The sequence below is a fragment of the Lissotriton helveticus genome, chromosome 7, assembly GCF_964261635.1.
Source record: "Lissotriton helveticus chromosome 7, aLisHel1.1, whole genome shotgun sequence".
Taxonomy (NCBI): domain Eukaryota; kingdom Metazoa; phylum Chordata; class Amphibia; order Caudata; family Salamandridae; genus Lissotriton; species Lissotriton helveticus.
The window spans coordinates 1,433,456,381-1,433,483,093 of record NC_136068.1 but is presented as its reverse complement, the minus strand read 5'-3'; the positions used below and the strand labels follow the sequence as shown (position 1 = coordinate 1,433,483,093).

The 26,713-nt window shown below is 43.5% G+C and overlaps 1 protein-coding gene across 2 annotated transcripts in view; it reads right to left on the bottom strand.

The window, feature by feature from the left end:
* Positions 1-26,713, bottom strand: part of LOC144770336 (cytosolic phospholipase A2 gamma-like) — a 902,397-nt gene that overhangs the window by 660,921 nt on the left and 214,763 nt on the right. For both annotated transcript variants that reach the window (XM_078654776.1, XM_078654777.1), the window contains exon 5: positions 7,851-7,993. In XM_078654776.1, the coding sequence (XP_078510902.1) occupies positions 7,851-7,993 (143 nt within the window). The remainder of the gene's footprint in view (positions 1-7,850; positions 7,994-26,713) is intronic.

Below are 26,713 nucleotides of genomic sequence, written 5' to 3'. Positions count from 1 at the left end.
TCGAGTGATGAAGAAAGTATGTGAGGGACTAGGAATCCGACAAAAATTCCATGCTGTAAATCACCCCCAATCAGCTGAATTAGTAGAATGCTACAATGGCACTCTAAAACTTAAACTGGCCAAGATACAAGCAAGCTCTGGCCTTAAATGGCCCGATGCTTTACCATTAGCACTTCTTTCGACAAGAATGACTGTGCATTCGCGAGTGGGACTTAGTCCATACGAGATTGTGTTCGGCCGCCCGGCCAACATATGGGGAGTGCCAAGGCCGACAAAATTCAGTGAGATTGAACACCCTGTACTGCTTGATTACCTGTATAATTTGACGGCTAAATTGTGTGTTTTACACCAACAGGTTCACGATACTTTGCCTCAGGTGTCTGAAGATCCAGGGTACATCATCGATCCTGGATCGTGGGTCCTAGTTAAAAACTTCCAGCGGACAAAGAATGATCAGCCCCGTTGGACCAGCCCCTACCTAGTCCTTTTGTCAACAAGATCCGCAGTACGAGTGGAAGGAAAAAAGAACTGGATCCACGGCGTACATTGTAAGAGCGTCCCTTTGCCTCGGCCGTACGACCGTGGGTCCAGGAAGGTATTGCTGACTCTGAGACTGAGACCGTGCCTCATTTTCTGCCTTTCAGCGATGCACGTATAAAAGGAACAAACTCTGAACGTGAAAGTGACAACCTTTTGCAAGAAGCTGTGCCACCGTCAATTCGATTGGACACTACAGAGCCTGAACTTTTGTTCCAAGACCAGACATTATCTGGAAAAAGCCGTTATAATCTGAGGCCGAGAACTATGGACAAATGAATGCCTTTTCTTTGCTATTTTTGAAAGTGCAGCTCTCTCATCTGAGAAACTTTTTTAGTTTTGTTTTTCAAACCACCATCCGGGTTCAGCTGTAGGGTCGCGGGCGATAAGTCTTTGTAGTGCAAGCCGAAGACACAAGGTCGACGGTTCTGGTTGGTCCTTGGGCGTTTCCCTTGGACTGACAGGCGGATTCCTTAGCACAGAACACCCTACCTCCGCGAGCAGCAAAGTTAGAGGATGGAGTTTTTCGCGATGGAGAGACCTGCCAAAGAGATGAACTTTAAAGCCAAAATGTGTATAATGATGACCAAGAAACGTTTTCTGATATTATGCATTTTTATGTTGCTTAGTGTAATGATGTTTCTAATAGGTTATGTTTTATTTTATTTTCGAGTGACATTTGCACCTACTACACAGCCCATACCTCCTTCTACTGTTTCCTCGCATTCTTTTCATCCTCTGCCTGAACATGAGTCCGTTAGAAGATCAGAGTTCATCAATAACTCCTTCGTTCAGCTTTTGCACCAACACCAATTAGTAGTGAACACGACTAACTGTTGGGTGTGTGGTCTTATGCCCCATACCACCGATAAAGGTATCTCTTACCTGATCCTGCCATTCAGCCATAATGGTTCTGTATGGGCATACAGAACGATGTTTATATATGCCTGCGAAGTCCACCCCCTACGTTCTGTAAAAGATAACCCAAAGAATAGTGCTCTAGTTAAGGGAATAGTCAATATGATTAGGGGAGCTACTTCCTATGAAACTATCCCGAGAGATGAGACACTAGCATATATTGGATGGAACGTAACCGGATATGGAGTTAGTCTGAGTGAGAACCAGCGAGCAAAGAGATCCTCCCCGATTTGGGTCGGCAAGGTAATGGCAAGAATCCCAGAGCTCAGCTAGGGAAGAGTATATGCAATGAGACGTATGTCTTTGCGTCCGAGACTTCCCCTTCGTTTCTAACAGCTAAGGGTACCTATTTCATCTGTCATGATAGAGCAAACACATGGTTGCCCCCTGACTTCTCGGGCACATGTTTTGTTTCGTTCCTGTTGCCTCCCACTTACACAGCTGCAGCAGATTACCACAAGACAAGGGTAGTTAGAGGTGTCTTCAATAAGGAAGATACTGCAGGACAAGAATTGGGAGATTTCTTGAAGGGTTTTCTGCCGTTTTGGGGACCTATGGTGAACAGCAGGAATATAAGGCAATTGACAAGGGTGGTCGAGTCCACCGTAGTTGAAACTGCCGGTGCCCTTAGTAACTTGACTGCTGTGCTCCAGTTGGATCGTCTTATGACTCTTCAGAACAGAGTCGCGTTAGACGTCATACTTGCAGACCGAGGTGGGGTATGTAAAGTGATCCAATCAAGTTGCTGTGTTTTCATTCCGGATAACGCTCCGACAGTGTACCAGGCCATTTCCAAACTGCATAAGATCTCTGAATCTATTCATGTGGATAAAGGAGATTGGTCGTTGATGGGATGGTTCTGGGAACTGTTATCTGTCTGGGGATGGAAGATTCTAATGGTCATTGGGATGATCTTAGCCATTCTTTTCCTGTTCTGTCTGTGCGTACAGTGTGCTCCTACTATATGTGGCCTCTGTGCTACATCGTGTGTAAGGAAACCTGTATCGAGGGACGAGCTAAGTAATAGGATGATGCTACAGCAACATCTCAGTGAATTTATGAATATAGACCTGGACTCAGATTAGCGTGAGTGTAGGTTATTGCCTATGTAAGGGCAAAAGGAGGGGCTGTGGTTCCGTGGATTCTGGACCCATGTCATAAACATGTTCGTAGCATGACGAATTTGGTATCAGCAGACCGAAAATGACGAGTATACTATATACGTGTATTTTCGGCGTATTCGAGTGACAAGATCACCCTGAAATCAGAGATTCCGTCCTGAACCCTCGGGTTCCATTTTGTGCATGGCAGCCATTTTTGTGGTTGCCCTCACATAGGCCGATGACTAAGGCCAAAACGAGTCTTAGGGACACGTACACCTTTGCTGACTTCTGTGTGACCTGGGCAAGCTGACTCCAATGCCCGAAGCCAAACCTGTTCGACCAGTTCCTTTCCCAGTGGCCGATCGAGATTAGGGATCAAGCCACAACATGCCATAAACCCTTCATTGCGCACAACTATGTCTAATCTTACTCACACCTGTCTCTGTTCTTACTTTATGGCCTGCTTTACGATGAGGAGGTGCCCGTTTTTATTAGGGGTCCGTCCGATATCTGATGAAAAGTGTTGGGCCTTGCCGGGTAATTGATTGTGGGCTGAACAAACTGAAAATGGGCTTGTCATCATGAATCTGCTTTTCTTTGTCTTAGAAATATGTGAATGGTCAACTGTAAAATAAGAATGTTTGCCTAAAGCATAATATTTTGTATAAAAAGGGATGGCTGGCTTTGTAAGATTGAGCAGTCTCCTGAGAATATACACCGTGTTGTACTTCTAGGATACCTGTTACTGGCTGCAGCCAATAAATTATATCTTTGACTTCACCAAGAAGACTCTGTGTTTCTGTAGTCTGAAACAGGAGAACTCGAAGTCTTTGGGTGTGTCCCCTGGCACCGCTGGGTTCTTAAAAACGCAGTACTTCATTCACAGAAGGCATTTAGGAGTCCTAAAGTTAGGACTCCTAACTTTACTAATCCTAATCTGAAAACAACCCTAACTTTAAGACTTTCGGTATTCACAGAAGGTATTTAGGAGTCCTAAAGTTAGGACTCCTAACTTTACTACTCCTAAACTGAAAAAAACCCGAACTTTAAGAATTCCGATATTCACAGAAGGTATTTGTGTGGAGAAGTGTGGCTCAATGGTTAGGGCGGCAGACCCTGATGCAGAGGTCTGGACCGGGACCAGGGTTCAATTCCCGGCTCAGCGGCTCTTAGACTCAATCTCCGCAGACCTGATAGTTCTCGCCTCGGTGCCTAGTTTAATCATGGGTCCCACTCTGTGACTCTGGGCAATAGCTTGCTTAATCTCCACAACGGCCCCAGCAGCGCTTGGATGCCTGGCTTCCCCTTGGGGGTGCCCAGGAGTGGACATCTCACAGGAAAGCCAGGAAGGGTTCCAAAGCGGTATGAATACAGCGCTACGAGACCTCAGGGTAGAAGTGCGCTATATATATAAATACAAACACATATTTAGGAGTCCTAAAGTTAGGAGTCCTAACTTTACTACTCTTAAACTCAGAAAAGTCCTAACTTTAAGACTTTCGGTATTCACAGAAGGCATTTAGGAGTCCTAAAGTTAGGTGTCCTAACTTTAGGACTCCTTAATACCTTCTGTGAGTACCAAAAGTCTTAAAGTTAGGATTTTTCTCAGTTTAGGAGCAGTAAAGTTAGGAGTCCTACCTTTAGGACTCCTAAATGACTTCTGTGAATACCGAAATGAGTAAGTGCCTTCTGTGAATACCAAAATGAGTAAGTGCCTTCTGTGAATACCGTAATGGTAGTAGGTTTATTTGTCATTACTTCTTGGGACATGATGCTGCTGTAATCATTTCACTGTGGAATGTTATACTAGGTTTGCTGTCAATACAGATAATCAACCCAAATATCTTCAGACTAATCCATGAATGAGACTAGTTTTGTTTCATGTTTTTGTTATATGGGGATTGAATGATTATGTTCTGAAGTTTAATGATTTTTGTTACGGTGATTTTGATTGTTTTGTGCGGAAATTCTAGAATGGTTGTGTATTTTTGAAAGTGCCTCCATATGCTCTGGTTAAAAAGATAGTAACACTACTGAACTGAAACTCCATGAGGATTTGTTGGGCATTTCAATTAGCAAATCCTCATAAATTGTACTTCCCATGTTAGATAACAATGCACATACTAATGGGCAGTGCTTAGTTTTCAAATGAATAAGAGGTTTAACCCACAGATTTGCTCAGAAGCCTGTGGCTGGTGTTCTCAAATGTCAGTGTAACAAACACCCAGATACTGTAGTCTTGATTCTAAATCATGCCTCTTTAATCCACCACCAGACACTGCTTGCCTCTTAATCTCACTTTTGCTGGTTCTTTTTATCCCTCCTCTTGACCTTTCTAATGTTTTATTGTCTATTTCTTCCTCCATCTTTACTCCTTTAGTTCTTTTTCTCTATTACACTGAATCAAAGTCTGCTGGTCATCAAAAATCAGTACTGGTGGGCTCCATTGATTGTGACGCTGACCATGTATTGCATTTATTTCACTGAATAGTGGAGAGCACAACTTATAATAGCAATTCTTGTGTTAAGGTTAGTAAATTGTCAGTATCATAAATGATATTTATGTAATTATTATTATCGGTGTCGTACAATAAAAATGTTTTAGGCTTCAGAGTTTGGCATGTTGAGGAGTTTGCATGCTGCCAGTAAGGAAAATTTGGATATTCTTAAGTATCATTCATGTTGGTTCTTGTGTGATCCTCCTGGCCTCTTTCAGTTTTTGTAAAATATATCTCACTTCTTTTTCTGTAATATTAGGGTGGAGGTTATATTTCCTAACAATTTCTACCATTTCGTTTTTAGCGGTAGCCCTGTAAGAGCACATGTTAGAATAAAGATCTGTGCATTTCCAGTGTGTGTCTTCGTTGGTGTGGTCTCCTGGTATAGGTATAACATCTATAATTTAATTACAGCTTCCCATTAGTTGGCGAGCTCTCCTTGGTATAGGTCTAACCTCTATAGTTTAATTGCAGCTTCCCATTAGTGGATTTGATGTATTTTGAGATTTCTGACTTTCTATTTGTGGATTTTATGGTAAAATAAAATGATGAATTCTTTCAAAATATAGTAAGTGTTATATTTATTTTAACAGTTTTAAGTTGCAGCGCTTCATTTTTACTTATGTTGTGGATGCTGTCTTTACTTCGTTTAATAGAAGGTTTTCATTTTGCTGGCCTGTTCATAGTTTTACACAGTTACAGACAGGCTCTTATTTTAATGATAGGCCTCACCTGAAGCCTAGTTTGCACTACAACTCTATTGGATGGCACAATAGGTGCTGCAGTATACTAGAGGCATTTATGGTCCAGGCCCTGGGTACACTTTGTAACAAATTCATTTTTTCATTACATACTAGTTACACATAGAAACATTAAGGGGCAGATTTATGAAGGCCTTGCGCCGCCGGTGCGTCACTTTATTTGACGCAACGGCGGCGCAAACAATGCGCCCTATTTACAACGTGACGCATCTAGGAGATGCGTCACGTTGTAAAGCCCTGCGCCATCAGGAGGCGTTCCGGCGCAGGGTGGGCGTTCCGGGGCAGGTGCGCCTCGCAAAAGTGGCTGAGTGAAATCTATAGGATTTCACTCAGTCACTTTCAGGACAATGCTGCGTCAAAAGCCTGCGCATGCTTGAAGCAGGCGTAGGTCTTGATGCAGCATTGGTCAGATAGGGCACCCCCGAGCTTTGCTGGAGCTGCGTCACGCTTGCGACGCAACTCCAGCAATGCGCCGCCTTTACGGCACAGATGCGTCACGCATCTGTGCCGTTTTTGCCCCATGGTGCGCCGCATTGCAAATGCGGCACACCATGGGTGGCGGAGCTGTGGCGCACTGTGGCGCACATTAACTGGCGCATCCCTGGGGATGCGCCAGTTAACATAAATCTGCCCCTAAATGTACCATTTAGGAGCATGACAATGTATTCACGTTTAAAAGGGGAGCACAGGCACTTTTCTACTTGTTATCAAGGGTACAGTGCACAGAGTTCTAGAGCTTGTAAAAACAGATAGGGTAAAAATGAGGATTATTTGCTACATCCCCATAGACACAGATCGGGTAAAATCCTTGATGAATTTGATCATGTTTTTAGGTATTACTTAGGAATGTGACTTTTCAGTTTGGGGGTAGAAAGTGCAGACACAGATACAGGAATTACAGTATATGAGAGGTGCACTATGTAGCTCACGAAAAGAGACATGATACTAGTGATGCATGAGGTGAGATGGCACTTACATATTTAGTTGCAGATCGGACAGCAATGCCATAAAGGTAACATTATAAATATAATCAGATTTGCATACTTTGGTACTCAGTACAATACTAGAATCAATAATTATTTTGTACTGGGCATTGGAGAATAAATAGGCTGATGTATCTACACCGTACTCTACAATGTTATTGGGGATAGTCTTGGCGCACTCTTGGACTCTGGGGCATTGGAGCAATGACAGCCATGTGATGTTAAAGAGCAGGTTCCAGCGCACTCAGATTTCTGTGATACAGTTAATAGGAGTTCTGTCCTTATAATGGAAATGTCATTTGCATAATTTCATGTTACGCTAGTTACTTGAAGCTATCATCAAAATGACACCATTACACAGCTTAGAATAGGTATGCATCATTCACACTACAAATCAACCGTGAGTGCATCATTTGCAGTAAAACAAATATGTGAATGAACAGCCAGTACATAAGTGGCTGCTGTTCTCAGTGATTTTGTTAAATGCGTCCTCATACCAAAAATTGATGAAAGGTTGCATTTTATTCCAAAATATAGAGCAAAATGACATGTTTGCATTTTGCTTAATATTGTTTAATTTCATGTAATTTTCCTGAAATTGTGCGTGATTAGTTTTTGCATGGTTATGTGAAATGTAAGCCTTTTTTACCCTTTTTTGGAGCTTAGAAAGTCAAAACATGTGGGGGCAGTATATCTCTGCAGATAAAATGCCACATTTGAAGCAAGTTAAGAAGGCGAATTGGTGGAGACACCCTTGAAGTGATCATGACAAATCATACTGATTTTATGAGGTTAGGGTAATCCTTATGAGAGGAGTACTTACTAATTGAAGACACGTGCATAAGTGATTATTCTGTGCTGCATGTGGATATGTTGATGACTCCCTCTTCATGTTTACGAGCTATGGGTTAGTACTTTTTAAGACACAATTTTATTTTATTTGACAGTGAAGTCTATCACGATTCTTGAGGAAAAAGAACAATCTCCTAACTGGTTGATGGAGCACAGTGTGAGGGGTGATCACAACGCTTTCTATTCAGATTCACCTACCAGGTTGATCCAGAACATCCATAAGTGTACATGGCAGCATCTAAGAGATCTTGCTTTTTCAGCTCCTCCAGCATGGACATTAAAGAAATTGTGGCAGTTAAGCCTCCACCAGACCCCATGTAAGCAATAACAGGCACGTCTTCCTGAATATGGAGAGAAAGATGGGAAATCAGAACAAAAATGCTTTCTATTTTGTAATTGAAATATTTTTGGGGAGATTAAAAAAATATATTGTTTAACAGCATGGAAATTGAATACAGGTAAGTTAACATTTATTGCAAGTAAGTCATGGTTACACAAATAGTGTGTGTTACTCTTGTCGTGGGGCTGAGCCTTGCATTCACACAGTGTTAGGTTGACATGAGTTTAAACGCCATTTTTCCTTTCTGCTGCCTTTTGCACATGGCACACACTTTATTAATTGTTTAGAGTTTAGCAGAGTGTTTTGCTTCACACGAGAATAACATGTTTTTCTTCATTAGTAGCCTTGCTTTGTAAGCTTAGTCTGAACAGTGAGTGCCGAGGCCTTCAAGGTTATTTCAACACTGTGGTTGTTGTTCGGACTGATCAGCGCACGTTCTAGACATAACATATATGCAGCTGTGGCCACCTCTGATATTGGGGCGTTTAATAATGCACTGCGTAGGCATGATCACACACACTTAGAGAACATTCGTATGCTGAGCGCTTGTGCAGAATTTGATGTGATCCACTTCTGCTAATACCAGAGGTATGGGGCCGCCTATGTAATCCCAAGAGACCTTCTGTAGTTATAAAATAACCTACTAGCAAGGGAGTGTGAAATATAGGTATATTTTAAACCTGTTTCCATTTAGCATTATAACATGCTTTCCCCCTTTGTATTTTATGGAATAGTAACTATGCTGACAATCTTGTTTCTAATAATATGTGTGCTTGTCTGCTTGTCTGTTTGTGTTAGCTAAGGCATGAGAACACAGCGTTGGTATGAGAGTATAACAAAAGAGTGTTCATGTTTTCCACATTGCCTGAGGTAAACGAAGTCGCATGTTCTGGGTTGTCTAATCATTGGTATTGTGGAAGAGCCAATGTGACACTGATGTTAGTCTGGTAGGGGATTTTGGGTACTAAGGTGAGTTTTGGCACACCCTAATTCACTGAGGTCCCAAGTCTCTGTGCACAGTTCTGTGTAGGTGCAGAATCCATGCAACACTGTTTTGACATGAAACATTTATAAAGAACCCTGTGGCAGTCATCTGATTCACCTTACCCAATGTTGATTGTTTGGTAGATGTAAAAGAAGCTGAAAGATAGAAAATCAAAATACAACAGATCGTGAAAGGTAGAATAGTAATAAAGAGCAAGTAGAGGGGAAGGAAAAGTGAGGGGAAAAGCGGGAGTGAGGGCTTCTTAGTGATGTCGGTAGTGTGGGGCATGTTTTACTGTTTATTCATTTTTGGGATGGGTCTGATATAGTCCTTAGTTGTGGTTTAAACATTGCTCTCATAGTGGATGATCTTTCTATGGAGGATTTTAAAGAAACAGATACTAGTCAAGCTTTTCCCATATTGTTGTTTATTTGTGTTGTTTAACATAAGGTGTGTATTAAGGGAGTTATCACCTCCTCTAATAAACTGTGTCCAGGCCCGCCATGAATATATCAAAAGTTGTTTAAGGACTTTCCACTCCATTAGTAAAGTTTCACACCGATTGTTATGAGGATAACAAACAGGAGATTCGCCTCTTGTTGGAGGGACTGTGCTATTTGGGATGGATATATACCAAGCACATGGCAGCAAGGTCAGGGGTTCAGTTTATGTGAAATAGTTGAGGGATGATTGCCTTACTTCTTTACAGAAATATATTGATAGGACAGACAGTTTTTTGATGAATTCATCATATATTGCAATAGAAGACAAACTTATGAAACAATTGATGGGAGGGGAGATTATCATTTTGATGGCTTCTTTACAGCCCCACCATGTTATGAATTTGACAATTCTTAATTTTTTCAGTGTTTTTTGGTCATTGATTTTAACCATATTCCTATATTTTGTTTCCAATTGAGACAGGTATTAATAATAAAAGAGCTATTACATTAGAAGTTTAGCAGGCGCATCTTGTGTTTTTCTTTGTTCAGCTTAAGCTGCTACAGATGAGTATTTGTTTCTTGTTTCTAAGATAGAGGGTTTGGTAGTCTCAGTATGTTTAGTGAAAATCAGGACATCATCGGCATAAGGGATCATTTTTTGTGGCTCACCAATGAAGGGGATACCTGCTAAATGTTTATTTTCCCTTAGACTGAGAAGGAGCGGTTCCATTGTTAGAAGTTAAAGAAGGGCATATGGGTCTCCCCTGGTGTGTGCCCCGTTGAAGGTTAAAAATGTTAGATAAGTGACCACTGATGTTTATTTTGGCTGTAGGTTTGCTATTTTGACACTGCCCAAGATGGGGAAATGAGAAAAAGGAAAGGGATAAGGGAGCAGTTCACATGAAGCAAGAGGATCACAAGAAGAGGTAGAGAACAAGGAGAAAGAGAAAAAAGATAAACATAAGCCCACCCACATAAGAGTTAACCCACCCTCACCTACTCCCCCATCCCTACAGATATGGATAGACAGTGAAGACACAAGTGGTCTGCTTGTAAGACTGCTGAGGTAATCCAGAGATGAGAATGCTATCTGTAAGTAATACAGCTAAGTTCTCTTAGAAATAATATGTAATCAATCATGAAAGAAAGAAGTAACAAATGTTATCCGCTAATATCTCTCTTTGTAATAGTTAGACCGTATAGGTTTAGAACAGGTTACTATTTGTCGAGGGTGCCATATGAATCTTGGCATCCAGGGGAAATTCAAATTTCTTAGATACATAGACATTAATACCTAAACCTTTCATGCAGAAAATCATAAACAAGATTAACAGTTATACAAAATAGGAAAAAGTGACGATAGGCTCAGAATCCAAATCTTTAACTGAGTAACTTTTAGGGGAAAGCAAGCAAGCATAGGCCTAGATAATGTAGATTAGCATATTTAAAATAAAGTTATAGCAGTATTGGACATAAATAGCTGAGTCAACCCTGCTGCTAGTCACCAAATAACTGGTGCATTGGTGTAAGTGTCAGTGCCCTAGTGGTGTTAGATGAGCGTAAATGAAGGTAAGTACATGCATCATGGTTATCCATGAGGGAGTGTGATTTATTTATTGGAGTTTTTACTGTGACTGAATGAGGTTAGTTTAATTATGGGAGAAGTTATATCAATGTGCTAGCCTAAGCTACGGGTAGTGGATAAAAATAGATAGGTAGGTATGATTAATAAGGATGCCACTGTATGTAACTTAGTAGAGCCAATAGCATTTCTTATGTAATGGCAATATGTAATCATTCGAGAGTCTGTGATTCATAGATGATTTATCGAAGATTGTTGTGGTGTTCAAAGATTCTTCTTGTCTTGGTGCAGTGGATGTTTGTATTGTTTGTCAAATGGTTTTTATATGTTACTATATATAGGTTTTTAATTTTTTTACCATATCAACATTGGATGGACATTTCTTAATCCATTTGTACTTTTGTTACTCATGCAAGGTGGTGCAATCCACAGTGGGTAGAAGAAGATTGTTTGTTTGCCGTTTGCTGTTTTTTTAGCTTTGTTGGGCCAATGAAGGAAAATTAGCTAGATAAGTCTCTCAGTGTTTTCCATTTTGTTTGATTTACTATGTCTTTGGAGAAATCCTCGGTGATTCTGATTGATGAACTTTGCCGGGTGATTTTTAAGCTTTTTTCCTGCAGGCACATATTTTTTCCATATGGGCATATAGGATTTATCTGAAAATGAGTACCCTAAGATACGTTTTAGGGTCAACAACAGTAGGCTGAAAGGTTGTAGTTCCCATAATAGATTACCCAAAACACACTGATACAGATATCAATGAAGATCTAGGTGCGTCCACATCACTATCTGATACAGTGCTTGCTATAAATTAGTCAGTAAGCTCATTCTCACAAATAACATTGATCTGCAAATGAGTGTCTTGATTAAGTCTAAACCAATGGTTTCAAGCCAGTCAAGAACCCACATATTAGTTAATTTTTGTTTGTAGCATGCTCAGCCGTGTTGAATGAATTTATTGAAGAATCCCAGGTATGCACATTACAACTGGTGTTCCGCCTGCTTGAATACTTCTTTCAGTTAATCTCGTGCTTTTCACTATATTCTGTATGTTGGACATCCCCACTTGAATTTTACACTTTTAGGCTCACTTCTTTACTTGTCCTCTTACAATCATGGTGAGCAATTTAATACATGGCCACAATCTGACCAATAGTTGGCAGTTGTATGATAACCCTTGTTGCTATTATTGGGCACTGGAACTAATATTGGACCTTCACAGATTCTTAGTACTGACAATGGTACCTTCTTAATTTACACCAGAGAGATTCTAGATAAATGTTGCCAATTCTATACTAAATATTATAGAGCACAGACCACATCCACGATGGATGACTATGAGACATATTTAGGCAGTATTGTTTTGGTATGGCTGGAAAAGGACCATAGGCAGCATATTGCTTACCCAATTGTCAAGTAGGAAGGCCTGATGGGCAAATGGTTAATTTCTATAAAGAGTATACAGGTGCATCTGTATTGCCTCTGCTGGCCAAGTAAATGGAATGATATCAAAAATCACAAAGTGTATGGTCACCCTCCTTGGACCCAAAGAACTGCCAATCACTGCAAACCCTTTTTTCCACTCCCTTTAATTAACAATAAACATTAAAATACTTGCTAAAATCCTGTCTATCCGGATACTACACTTGCTCCCACTAATTGTGCACCCAGGCTAGTCACAGTTTATTCTCCTGAGGCCCTCTTCCCACAACCTGCAAATACTATTCAGTCTCCTACTCCACCCAATTACTAAACTTAAAGCTGTGGCAGTTTTCTTGTATGCTACGACAACCTTCAATACCTGTTCTACCCATTGGAGAGACTGAGATTTAGCATCTCCTTCAACATGTGGATTAAACCTCAATACCAGCACCATTCTACTTGGATTTGGCAGAATGGACAGTTATCTTGCTCTAAACCAATTGCAAGAGGAGCGCAGGAGGGGTGTCACCTCTCGCCCACTCTGCTTGCTATGGCCATGGACCCATTGGCTGTGTGGCTAAGGCCACACCATGTGGATAGGGGGCTTTGGCTTCTTCTTGAAATGAATATTAGTGTCCCTATTCACAGATGATGTCCCCCTATAGGTGAAAAACTCAGAAGACAATACCTCTGCTCTGTGAATTGTTTAGGTTCACCCTGCTGTCAGGTATATCTATTTATTGGGCCTAATTAGAAATGTTATCTTTAACGCGTGGCGAGCTTGAGTACCTACTACAATGGTGTGGATCTGCAATAACATACAGGTTAGGGGGGACTTAGAGTGTTTGCTAAAAGACAAATATGGTGTGACTCGATCAAACTTCTGCTGTCTCTGGCAAAGCCGCTCATCTTATTCATGAATATCCGAATCCACTTAAACAAAGCTTTCTTCCAGCACCTCTAAAAAATTATGATACACCTAATATGGATGAGTAAGTAGCCTACATTAAAATAGATAATTCTTATGTTGCCATTTGACCAAGGCAAGCTGGCAGCACCAGACTTCGAGATGTACTATCTCTGCGCCCAGGTTACTAAGTCCGCTTATGGCACCATTCCATTCCTCTCCAGGTGCATCTGGAGACAGAGGCTGGTTCTATGTAACCTCCATTGAATACTTGATGTGTTCTGACTCCTACAGAATCTACCATATGTGTATGGCACTTCACCATTATTATTCTTTATTATTCTCCCTTATATATGTAGGTTTTATTAATACTGATGTTATTGATAAGACACAAGATTATAGCAATAGGTCTAATTGAGTTTTTACTCTCTGAACCAAAATAGAGGAATAGGCATCAAAACAATTATATATACATTCTTTTGTACACTATATACTGTAACTGAATACAAACAGAGGATAGTTTCAAGAAATAGGTTAATGGGCGTAGAAATGAAAGAGTTCAACACCGATGCTCTAAATAATTAAGAAAGTCGCAGTCACATATAATCGTGTGGATTCAAGCATTATATGGCAATATCCCGAACCAACTGGTGAGCAAACCGAGTTGCAATTTATTAATTATAATCATAACGGTCCTCACTATTAAGGCTAACTTGTCGTTATATAACATTGTAGATCATCAACACCCTAAGTGAAGTACTATTATCATGGATCGAATATAAAAGAAAGGAAGAATCCTATGAAATGAATATCAACATATTAAAGTTGAGATAAACTCCTTAAGTAAGTAACTACCTATTGAATCTATGGGGAGTGGATGATTATAAACGCTTGTAGCTGTAGCGCTACTATGGAGAGTGTGGTCTTCACACCAATGGTATGACTGTTATTCCTCCACAATTTTAAATGACTTGGTTTGAATGGCATGAGGAATGAATGAGTTCTCATACAAATAAAGGGGAATGGAGGACTATGAAGGCTATCCATCATAATACTCATCTGGAAAGTGTTGACTGCTATTCCTCTATACTTTAAACAACATGGTATGAATGGTATGGCTAATGAATGAGTTTTAAAATTTACCCAGTGCCTGTTTTTGCTACATTCCCCCTTTGTTGAACATTTATATATGTATTGTTTTTACTTCCAGAATCATCAACATTGTTTTTAAGTTATTAATTTGTCCTGAAGAAAGTGGTGTCAACCAATTCCTATCCACTGAAATGCTGCGTCGACAACTGTTTTTTAATATAGTTTTGTTTTTAATATATTCTTACTGAATGTGTATATCCTGTATGTATGTCTCTAAACAAAAGATTTAGTTATACAAGTTTTATTTGAACATGAAAGTTTATCTCAGTATATGTATTGAGACAGAATTATGACAATTGTACTACTACTAAAGGATGTGCCAATTCACTATTGAGATTTAGGAAAAGGGTTTTGATATAGACAGAGGAGAGGCTATTTAAAGAGAACTGCAGACTCTAAAACAAAGATTATTATGGTGTTTATGAATTAATTTTTTTAAGATATTTGTACAATTATTTTGTAAATAAAGGATGAGATATTTTTACTAAAAACAAGGCCTATTTTGATGCATTGTTCGTATGAATGAGTAAGTAGCTGCACTCAAATGGCTCCAATCCTTCCTGACTGGGAGAAGCTTCCAGGTCCGTCAGGGCAATTATTATTCCAGGGACATCGGATTGGGCCAGGGCGTTCCCCAGGGATCGTCCCTGAGGCCCACTTTATTTAATCTTTATGTCTCCCCAGTGGCCCCGATCGTTGTGGGCCATGGCCTGCAAGTTGTGTCCTACGCCGATGACACGCAGTTGATCATCTCCCTTTCACGGGCCCCCGGCCTCGCTATGGACAGTTTCAGAGCCTGCATGCAAGATCTTGCAGCCTGGATGTCCACTAACTGCCTCAAATTAAATGGCAACAAGACCGAGGTGCTCGTGGTGGGGGGGGAATCCATCTGTTTGGTCGTCGGCGTGGTGACCCACTTGCTTAGGTGAGGCTCCTACACCTCGTCAGGAAGTTAGGAACCTCGGAGTCTGGCTTGACGCTGACCTGTCTTTTGGACCCCAGGTAGGCCGTGTGGCGGGTGTATGTTTCAGCGTTCTAAAAAACCTATGGAAGGTCCTAGATCTCCCTCCTACGTCTGCTCGTAGAACGCTGGTACATGCCCTCGTCACATCGCGCCTAGATTATGGCAATCTGCTGTATCTGGGAGCAACCTGTAAGGTAATAAACCGCCTCCAGGTGCTACAGAATGCGGCAGCTCGCCTCATTCTAAAATCTCCCAAAAGATCAGCCTATAGAGTTGCCCTCCAGACCCTTCACTGGTTGCCAGAAAGGAGCAGAGTCGAATTTAAGGCCCTTTGTACTTGTCATCGCATCCTTGCTGGTAAAGCACCAGCACCACTCCAGAATCTAGTCACCAGGTATGTACCTATACGCGCCTTGCGCTTCTCCCATGAAGGCCTATTAAAGGTTCCTAGCATAAGGAGGGCTCGCATGGGAGGAAGATCATTCCGCTACCTGGTGGCAAAGAGCTGGAATGCCCTACCCCTTAACCTCCGCCTTGAGCCGTCTGAATCCAGCTTCCGAAAGAAGCTAAAAACATATCTATTTTCACGATAACTGGGCTTACTTTATTCTTCTGCTTTTTGAGTTCTTCAGTTTTTTCTCAGCGCGGGGACACGCCATCTGAGCGTACCAGGCGCTTTACAAAATTCCCTTAATAATTAATATGAATGAGAATGATACTTGTGAATGATAGCTAAAACAGAAAGGATAACATAAGGAACATTTTCCTTTATAGGACTTCACCATGTGGGCCTGCCAGCTGATTCTCCCTGTGTCAGATGTGGTTCTGATGATGCTGACTCAATCCGTCTGGCATGGTACTATTTCTTGTTGTACATGTGCTGGACATTTACACTCGCTACTCTCTTCCTTTTAAAGATCAAAATAACTTCCTTAGGTTACATGATTAATTTCTTAGCTATTACTCGCAAGTTGATTGAACTGGCTTTGCAGGGTGGTAATCCACTAGGGAATGGGCTGTCCCACAAAACGTTGCAGACTGGCTATGTGATCTGGCAAATTGGCAAGATCAGCTGGAGGGACACATGAACGAAATCCCTGCTATCACTAGGCCAGGAGATATTTAGACCCCACAGCAGAACTATCTATTGAGGGGAGTGGGCAGGAGAACGGAAAGACTGTAGACTGAACACTTACCAGAATTCACATTGAACTCACAAGGTGCTGAAATGAGACTAGTCATTACTACGCAGCTGCCCTAGACTGGAGAGGCTGTGGAGATCTTTACGTTATTTTGAAGATTGACCCTTAAACCTGAAGTCCTGCTTCTGAGATTAAAAAAGGTTAAAGAGTTTGCAACCAGACAAATGTATGTTTATTTGCTATTTATCTGTACTGTCATTAATGTACAGGAGAAGTGGAGAAAAATGGCATTTTCTCAATACTGTGGTTGTTTGTTTCATAAAATAATTAAAAAGATTTATATTAAGGGAATACACATAAAAAATTGCAGAAGGGACAAATAAGACACCATACTTTTTGCAAAACATTTAATTAAACCTGAAAAAACTGTTGTCTAGTCCTAGATGATGCAAAATGATGGAACAGATTACTAGCATGCATATTTTCCTATGGCTACATACACATATCATGTCATGGCACAAAACCATAACAAACTAAACAGAGGGATTGACGTTTCCAGTAGCTCTGTTCTATTCATCTGATGGTCAGCATCAGCTTTAATGCAATTCTTCAACAAATTAAAACCAATGAAAGAATGTCAGGGCACTAGCCTCAGTGGGTGGGATTGAACGCCACATGACCTTTGTGGTTTCCATATTAGTCTGAGAACACAAGATAACTGTTTTACCAAGCAATCTGAGCACATCTGTGCATACACATGGATACAGATCTTGAATATATAATATATGCCCTTTAACCACGAACATGTCATTAGATAACATATCCATTTAATTATAGTGGGCAATATTTCCAAAGGTACACATAGATGTGAGTAAATCTGCAAGTGTAGGTCTACTCTTACTAATTTTAGTAACTTTGTACTATTGACTATTGGCTATTCATAAAGTTACTCAGAAGTGTAGAAGTACATGTCCTCAGCCACTCAATTCAGAGGATGGAGCCTAATTTATAAGCTTAAAGTTCGTGCATCTAACTTTTAACACGCATGCAGTGTTCCCCACCCACCTGATTGGAGATCACCCTATGTTTATTTTAAATGCAGAACAAAGTGCAACATGCTACTGCATTGTTAACTCACATTTTAATTCAATATTTCATTATTTATTATATATTAAACAACATTTCCTTTTTTCTGCCACACCCCCTTTCCCTCCTACAGTTACTACTAAAATATATACCTACGTGTGCGGAAATCTCTGCATTCAGGGCGAAAATCTAAGCACATAAAATATAGGAGTGGCTGAGGCACAGACATCTGCAGATAGGTTATTGAACGGCATTTTATAGTACATTACCAGTTTTATTCAGCATACTGCAAAATGTAGTTGTGAATGTGCCCCAAAGTGTGTAGGAATTTTAATTCACATAATATATTTTAGTAAAGTGGGCTGTGTTATTGTTATATCATGTACATCTCGCCTACATAGGATGAGCAATTTTTCATTTAAAAGGTGTTTGCATTTCAGCATGCTGTTAATTATATCAGCATTTTTAAAGTGTTTAAATATGCATGTAAATGTAGGTATATAGTTTCTGTTCAAAACTTGAAACATTACCGACTTTTCTAGGCGCCTATTTAATGCATCTATCATAGGGCAAACCATGTATTACTGTACAATGTGTATTCTCCTGTAAGTAGTAAAACATGTAGATCCAGTGGTACATTTGTTCTGAAAATAAGTGCAGTTTTTCGATAGAATGCAGTGCCCCGGACCACCACTCCTTCCTGTATTTGAAAGTGTGTTTAGGTGGTGACGACCTGAATCCTGTTGTGGTCTGCTGGGCAGGCTCTAGGGCGGTGCTGCCACCGTACCGGGCGCTGACTTGGGGAGGGGGCGTCATTTTCCCAAGTATATTATCATTTTAAAAGCCCTTGCTGCCGCGTTTCTGGCCTCCAGCAATTTTCAGGCATCAAATACCATGTCAAGGGAACTCCAATGATTAATTGTCTTCCCTTCCTGGAAAGAGACCTGAGGTTTGTCTAGTGGAAGTTTTGACTCATCCTAAGGTAGTGGAGAGATTTAAAATGCCTGTTGCTAAGAACGTTTACCATGGAGATAACAAAGTGCATATAATGTAAATAGAACAGTGGTATCCTGATTTTGTAACAGAGCTCCTTTTGTTACTTGTTGTTTATAAGTCAAAATTCTGATATAGAACATTGAGCTATTAACTGTCATCAAAGACCTGCTGCAAACTGCATGTTATATGTTAAAGCTATATGCTTTTTTTGCCGAGTCTTTCATTATCCTAATCTTGCCAAAAGGGTTCATTTGGTTAGAAAACAATTCTTATTATTAAAGAGAACCCCTAACAATGAAATTATGTTTTACACTAACCAAAATAAGGACTCAAACTATATTGCCTACCAGAATCAATGATAAGGCACTCCTACACTACACCTTGTAGTCCTGTCTGATGTAACATTTCGTATACACTGATTTACACACATATGATTGTCTCTGTGCAATGTATGAGTGATGTAAAGTGCTCTGACACCTTACACTGGTATGAGCGTTGCTATAAAACAAAATGAATCTGAGAGTCAGTGGTTACGGAGACTTGAGGGGGCACTGTTAAAGGGTGCTAGTGAGGGAATCCGTGGCAGAGGTGGTCATTGGGGGGTGCCAAAACACATACAGATAGATTCATGAAGGTACCATTCTGCGATCAGCAAATTGCGAAAATTAGCGATTCGCAGTTTGATAATCGCAGAATGCAATTCATGTACAAATGCGATCAAAAAATACGATTCGCAAAAGATCGCAATTGCCGATTGCGAGCTTGCCGCAATCGCAAAATAATCTCAGAATCGGTAATTTTAGATGTTGAAATTGCGATATCGCTATTTGTGATCTCGCTAACTGCGAGATCGCAAAAACGAGAAGTCGCATTTCGAGCCCACTGATGACATCACAACCAGGAAGTAGGCTCACCACACCCACAAACAGAACACAGAGCCAGGGAGTGGCAGCAGGAAACTGAGGAGCACCAAAACCAACACTGTGCAGCACCCCAGCCAGAAAAAGTTTGCCAAGATGTCCCAGGATGCAGCAGGGAGCAGTGGGCAGGAGAGAAAGAGGAAAATTAAGTTTTCCGAATTAGAACTGGAGCACCTAATTGAGGGGGTCTGCAAGGATTATGCCCGGCTCTTTGGAAAAGACTCTTGGAGGTTGTCAGAGGCAGAGAAGCGAAGGATCTGGCAGCGCATCCGCGCGAAGGTCAATTCTGTTGGTGTGACCCAGCGCACAATTGACGAACTAAAAAAGCGCTGGTACGACCTGAGAGGTCGTTCTAAGGAGCGGATTGCTGAGAGGCTTGGGGAGCGACTGGCCACCGGTGGAGGGGATCCTGTAGCCACACCGAACACCCCATTGGAGGACCTGATTGAGGACACCATTGCGCCTGAAGCCTGCGTGGGGGTCCTTCAGCTGGGCTCATCTCGACCCAGCCAACAACCTGAAGTTAAGTGCCATGCGACTGCGACCCAGTCCCCCAACAATGCCCTTAAGTCCTGAGCTAGCAACATGACATCCCCAACAATGCAGCCCATGCTCACCAAAAAAGCCCCATTGCATTGTGGAAGTTGTAGTGTAATCATGTACCCGCAGTTAGCCCAACACTGCCAGAGCAGTCAATGCAAAGTAAATCCAAAAGCCAGTCAGGGAAAGCAAGGCTGCATGCATGTATCAACATTGCATGCGCAAGATACATGACTTTAATCATGCACCCTTTCACATTACAGGTGCAGGTGAGCAAGCCAGCACAGACAGCGAGGCGCTGCGCATCACCGAGAGCCAGGAAGACACTGAGGGTGAGGGCCAGTCCTCCCAACTACCCGGCTCATCACAGCCACCAGCAGTGCTCCCACCACCACCACCACCACCACCACCACCCCGTGCGGACAGGGCCACCCCTGCAGCCACAGCCGTGCAGCCAAGACCCCAGCAAACAGCCACAGCAGTGGTACAGGCTCCACCACCACCACCCAGGAGGCAGACGAGGCGCACAGCTGGTGCCGGGTCACACACCAGCGCACTGAGGCGCCAGCAGCGCCAGGGCCCAGCAGGCACCGGCAGGGCACTTGAAACACCAGATCCAGGCCTGGTCATCGAACGCCGCATGCTGGCGGTGCATCGCACACAGGCGCGCCACATGGCAGCAATGCTCACACAGATGCAGGCGAACGGCCAACACATAGCCCAGATGACCGCTGCAGTCCGTGAAAACAACCAGCTGCTTGTAGCCCAGCAGGACATGACCCGCCGACGCCACCGCCAACTACTGTCCCGCCTATCGGCCTACACTAGGTCCAATCATGTAGTAGGTAATGCTACATCACAGCTGGCACGAAGGTCACTCGCCATGCAGGCCCAGATGGTGTAGTGTTGCCAGGATGTGGCGAGGTCACTAGACCTACTCACTGCAGCAGTGCTCGGCCGCCAGGCCACTGCCCATGAAGAAGCAGAGGGGGCTGACGATGCAAGTGAGGCTGCGTCAACCAACAGCAGTGCATCCTTGCCAACGATGCCTGCACGTCGCCGCAGCAGCAGGGCAACATCAGCAACTGGGGCCAACACCGTCCTTCAGGATGCAGAGAGACGACTTGGGGCGTCTCGTCGTCACCGACCGTAAGGACTCACACACTCTGAGGGAGGCCATGCAGTCAACCCTTGCTAACCCCCTACCCCAGCATGGGGCGGTATGGAGCAATACTCTCTCCATCAGACAGTTAAATAATTAAAGGCCAATTTATTGTGCATAAACAATAAAGAATAATGGTCAAACTTGATTCACACTCATGTCATTATTACATAAGTCATGCATGGGTGCAGTGTTGTGGTAGGGGAATGGGTGCACTAGAAACAGTTAATAGTGATGTGGTTGTGGTGCCTGTGTCCTTCAGCAGGATCTTCTCCGCGTGCATGACGTACATGTGGAGGCGGCTGGTTGTCGTCTTCAGACTCACTGCCAGATATCTCCAATGGTATCCTGCGCTTGGTAGCAATGTTGTGGAGTATTGCACACACGGCCACGATGCGGCAGCAGACCACAGGTGTGTATTTGATGGCCCCACCAGTCTTGTGCAGTATGCGGAAACGGCTCTTCAATAGGCCAAATGTCCTCTCTATGCAATTTCTTGTCCGTATGTGTGCAGCATTGTAACGCCGTTGCTGTGGTGTGGCAGGGTTGAGGTATGGGGTGAGGAGGTACTCACGTAGACCGTAGGCGCTGTCACCTGCGGGTAATGAGCAGAGGGTGAGTGCCTATTCTGCACAGATACATGCTCAAAGTGTAGTATTTGGGGACATGTGTACTTTACCCAGTAGGTGTCCTTCGCCAAAGTCTCCCCTTGCCAGTCGCGTGTGAATGCCGCTGTGCCGGAAGATGAAGGAGTCATGTGTGCTGCCCGGATATTGTGCCACTATGTCCGTGATGTAATTCTTTGCGTTGCACACCATCTGGATATTGAGGGAGTGGTAGGACTTGCGGTTTTGGTACATGTATTCCGTTTGTGCTGGTGGGCAGATGTGGATATGGGTACAGTCAATGCATCCAATAACATGCGGAAAATGTGCAATGTTGTAGAATTTGAGCTTGGTGTAATTTAGGTCCTGTTGGGTGGTGGGGAATGAAATGTAGCGGTGTAGCCGGGTCAGCATTGCATCCAGGAAACTCCTTAGGCAGCGGGACATGGTGGGCTGGGATGTACCCCCAGCGACAGCAACTATCCCCTGGAAGCTTCCGGAGGCCAGTAGGTGCAGGCTGCACAATACCTGCACATGGGTGGGAACGGCATTGGTTCTCCTTGTTGGATGCTGCAGCAGGGGGTCTAGGTCCTGGATCAGCTTGATGATCATTGGGCCACTTAGGCGGTACTTGGCATAGATTTGCTCCCTGGTTTGGCCCAGAAGGGTGACCCGCTGCCGGAATATCCGCTCCTGGATCCTACGCCTGTTCTGTGCTGCTCGCTGCAGCCTACGCCGCCTGACCACCATGTAGAGTCCTGGCATTGTGAGAGTCCTCAGTCTCCAGCTGCATGTCCTTTAGTGTGTTTGGTCAGGCCAGCACCTGTATGCAGTTAACTTTAATCAGTTTTTTTTTTCTTTGCTGGTTACCACCTGGTTTGGGTTCTCCTTAATTTGCGCGTCGCTATTAGCGAATTTCGTGTTTTTCGCAATCTGCGATTTTTCATGAAAGGCAATAGCGAATATTTAGCGAATTCGCTAATGAATTCACAGGATCCTTGGATTCTCGCTACTTCTTGATCGCTAATGGGCAGGTTTCAGGATTCTGCGAATTTATTAGCGAATTCGCTATTTTATTTTAGCGCTTCTGCACTTTTGCGACTTTCAATGTCATGAATTGCTTTTACTCAATTTGCTATCGCAATTGCTAATTCGCAGCTATTGCGAGCGCAAAATAGCTTCATGAATCTATCTGATAGTTGCACAGGGCGCCACCAGTGTTAAGGCCGGCACTGGTGGTCTGTGTCCCACAGGGGGCTCCTTCTATTTTTTAAGTTATTTCCATGCTGGCAATTCCCATCCAAAATATATTAAGAGAAAAGTGTGACTTTCGCTCACCACTAATGTTCAATATATATCTCTTGGCAAAGCTCCATTATCTGATGTAGTTCTGTGAGATCACTTGGTGCTGTTCTGAAGTGTGTGGATTCCATCCATCCAAAAAGATGGCTGTGCGCCCTGCGACTCCATGGAGCCTTAAACTTGTTTTCTCAACACTCTCCTCACCAATCAAACAAAGTGAAGTCTGATCAATGCAGGGGATGATGGAGGATTCCATCAGCCGCTAGGTCAATCTAACTTGCAGAGTGCCTGACTTCAACATTGTTGATGGACCACCATTCATACTGCAGGAATGCAGCATTTCCAACAACAAGCAAGCATTTGCAATGCATTGGTCTCGCCTTTGGGACCTTATATGTATTTCAAAATGCAGCATATTAGCCTGGGTGCTGAAACATCTGCTGTTCTTTAACATGGAGGGAAAGTAAGCACCAACCCGTGTGACAGACCAGGTATGGGGACATAGAAATAGTAAAATCCAAAGCTCTGTGTTTAATATAGTTCTTTCACAGTCTCATCATTTCACAAATGAAGCATTTTTAATATTATATACAACAAATCCATAGTTGTTGCTTATGTTATGCAACGAGCAATTATTGACAAAACCAATACTCCTGGCTTGTTGTGGGTGTAATGTTAGTTATTGTATTATATATCTGCGTACAGTGACAGAAGCAGCAAAATACCAGTCGGGCGGCCCACTGCACTAAGCACCGATTTTTAGCTTAGGCGTTTTTCAGCCACACTATTAATTACATCGGCCAGGCCCCTTTGAGAGAATCCCTAGTTTTTTCATCCCACTTAAAGCCCTGTTTGTAGGATTCTTGTAGGAGCCCTGTTTGTAGGATTCTTGTAGGACTGCCTACAGGAGAGTAATATGATGACACACCTACTAGGGCAAAAGTAGTAGGACAATACAGTGTGTCTGTACCCTTTAGGGAGGCCCTAAGTGACCTTCCATTAAGCATTGTATCCTATAGCCGATTAGTATAAACAGATCCTGTACAATGTTGCCTTATCTCTAGGAAATTCCTATAATTGTTTAAAAGGGGGGCTTTAAAGCACATCTGCCTGTGTGGATTACTCCCATAGGGCCAGTGACCCCACCCACACTCTCGCGCTGTTAGCGCTCTAGCAGATCACTTCAGGCAGGGCATTTAAGCCCTCTCGTCGCCCAAGCGCGCAGCGGTTGCGCGCAGGGGGCGCCTTAGTCGCGCCTGAGACGAGCCAGAGAGGAGCCCGTCTGTGCCCGTCCGTGACCGAACGGGGCCAGGGGCCATGAACCCTACTTCTGCTGCCTCAACCTGCAGAGTTGTGGATAGATTAAGGTATTCTCCTAGTGACTTACGCAACCTGTGGCACCCTCCCCTTAAAGGTTGCGCGCAGGATGACGGCCCATGTCCCGGGGGCCCGTTCTCCTGCAAACATTGTCATTTTCAGTCACACCCTGGTCCCTCCTTCTCTGACACTCCAACTCCTGTGGACCTCAACCCCTTGCCCCCCAGGGGTAATAGCATACTATGTAATGTTAGATCTCTCCCGAAGCACCATTCGGAGGTTTGGGACTTAATACACTCAAACCGCCCCGACTACTGCTTCTGCACTGAGACCTGGCTTAAACCCCACCTGGTCCCTGCTATCACCTTGGCGGTTCCTCCGGGGTACAAGATTCTTAGGCTTGACCGCCCTGTTAAAACCGGCGGTGGGGTCGCGGTAATCTACAAAGATACTTTTACTGTCACTCTTCTTGACCAATGCTGTACTGATGACATTGAGATACTGGTTTTTAAAATTGGCTCCTCGCCCCCATCTTACTGGAAGGGAGCATTGGTGTACCGCCCTCCGGGCCCCTACACTGAGGCTTCGACCATCCTCCTGGAGACACTAGCCCCCCATATCAGATCAGGGACTAATTTTGTACTCCTAGGGGACTTCAATGTCCACAGCGAACTATCTGACAACGCTGAAACTCGCAATCTGTTGACCGACCTATCTGCCCTAGGCTTCAAACAGTGCAACCGGGGTCCGACTCACCAAGCCGGTCATACCCTCGATTTAATTCTATCGAACTCTCACTCCCTGACTTGTCACCCCCCATCACAGGTGGAATGGACCGACCACTTTATAATCAACTTCTCCCTCCCCACTCTCTTGGAGGAACGCCCCAACCCTGTCCCCCTGCCGCTATGGCGCAGGCAGTGGCATAAGGTGTCCGCCAATTCCTTTAGAACTGCCTTTATTCCTCCTGATTTTCTCCCCTCAGACTCCCCCAATTTGGCCTTGTCCAAATTCAATAATGCCTTGAGTACGGCGGTCAACTTGATCGCCCCCCTAAGACGCTGCAATCAGCGGTCGGACCGTAAACAAGAACTATGGTACTCAGACCTACTGCGCGCGGAGAAAAGAGCCTGCAGAAAGTTGGAGAAATCTTGGAGACTCTCGCGCAGCACTATCGATAGAGACAGGTATAGCTCAGCGATGAGACTCTATCATAAAAACATCAGAGCTGCCCGTAAGTCCCACATTATCTCCCAACTCTCTGGGGCCGGCAACGACCCCAAAATGTTGTACCAGGTGCTCTGCACATTCACCAAGCCTGTCGCTTGCGACAGTGCAGAAGTGTTAACCCAAAAACTGTGCGATGACACGGCCGTTTTTTTTTCGGATAAAATTGATGCCATTTACCGAAATATCTCCCAATCAAGCACATCCGCGGATGAAAATGTCCCCTCTTCCAGTCTCCAGTCTGGAACAGCCTGCGCTGCCCCAGCCTCACTATCATTCATCCCTGAGATCACCTTAGACCAGGTCAACTCCCTGATTGGGACCATTAAGTCAGGCAGCCCAGTAGACCCCGTACCTGCCCGTGTCATGCACCTCATTGGGAGTGTCCTTAGCCCCTGCATTCGGACGGTGATCAATCGCTCCCTGTCTGAGGGACTGGTCCCCCAGGTGTGGAAGGAGGCCATGGTCAAGCCTATCAGGAAGAACACCGCCATCCCCTGGTCGGACATGACCAATTTGCGGCCAATTTCCCTTCTGCCATTCATCGGCAAACTGACGGAGAAGCACGTCAATCACCATCTCTCCGCCTTCATTGAACAGACTGGCAGCCTAGACCATTCTCAGTCCGGGTTCAGGCCTAGGCATAGTACCGAGACCGCCCTCCTCTCCGTTACGGATGCCATACGCCTGTCCCTGGACAGAGGGCTGTCTGTGGTGTTGGTGCTGCTGGACTTGTCCGCAGCATTCGACACCATATCCCACGCCATTCTCCTTACCAGATTAAAGGAGACAGGCATTGATAGATCTGCCCTGGCGTGGTTCACCAGCTTTCTCTCAGAGCGCACCCAGAAGGTGAACATGGGCTCCTTTAGTTCCACCTCGGCTAATATCATCAGAGGAGTCCCGCAGGGCTCCTGTCTTAGCCCCACGTTGTTTAACGTATATGTCTCCTCTCTGGCCAACATGACA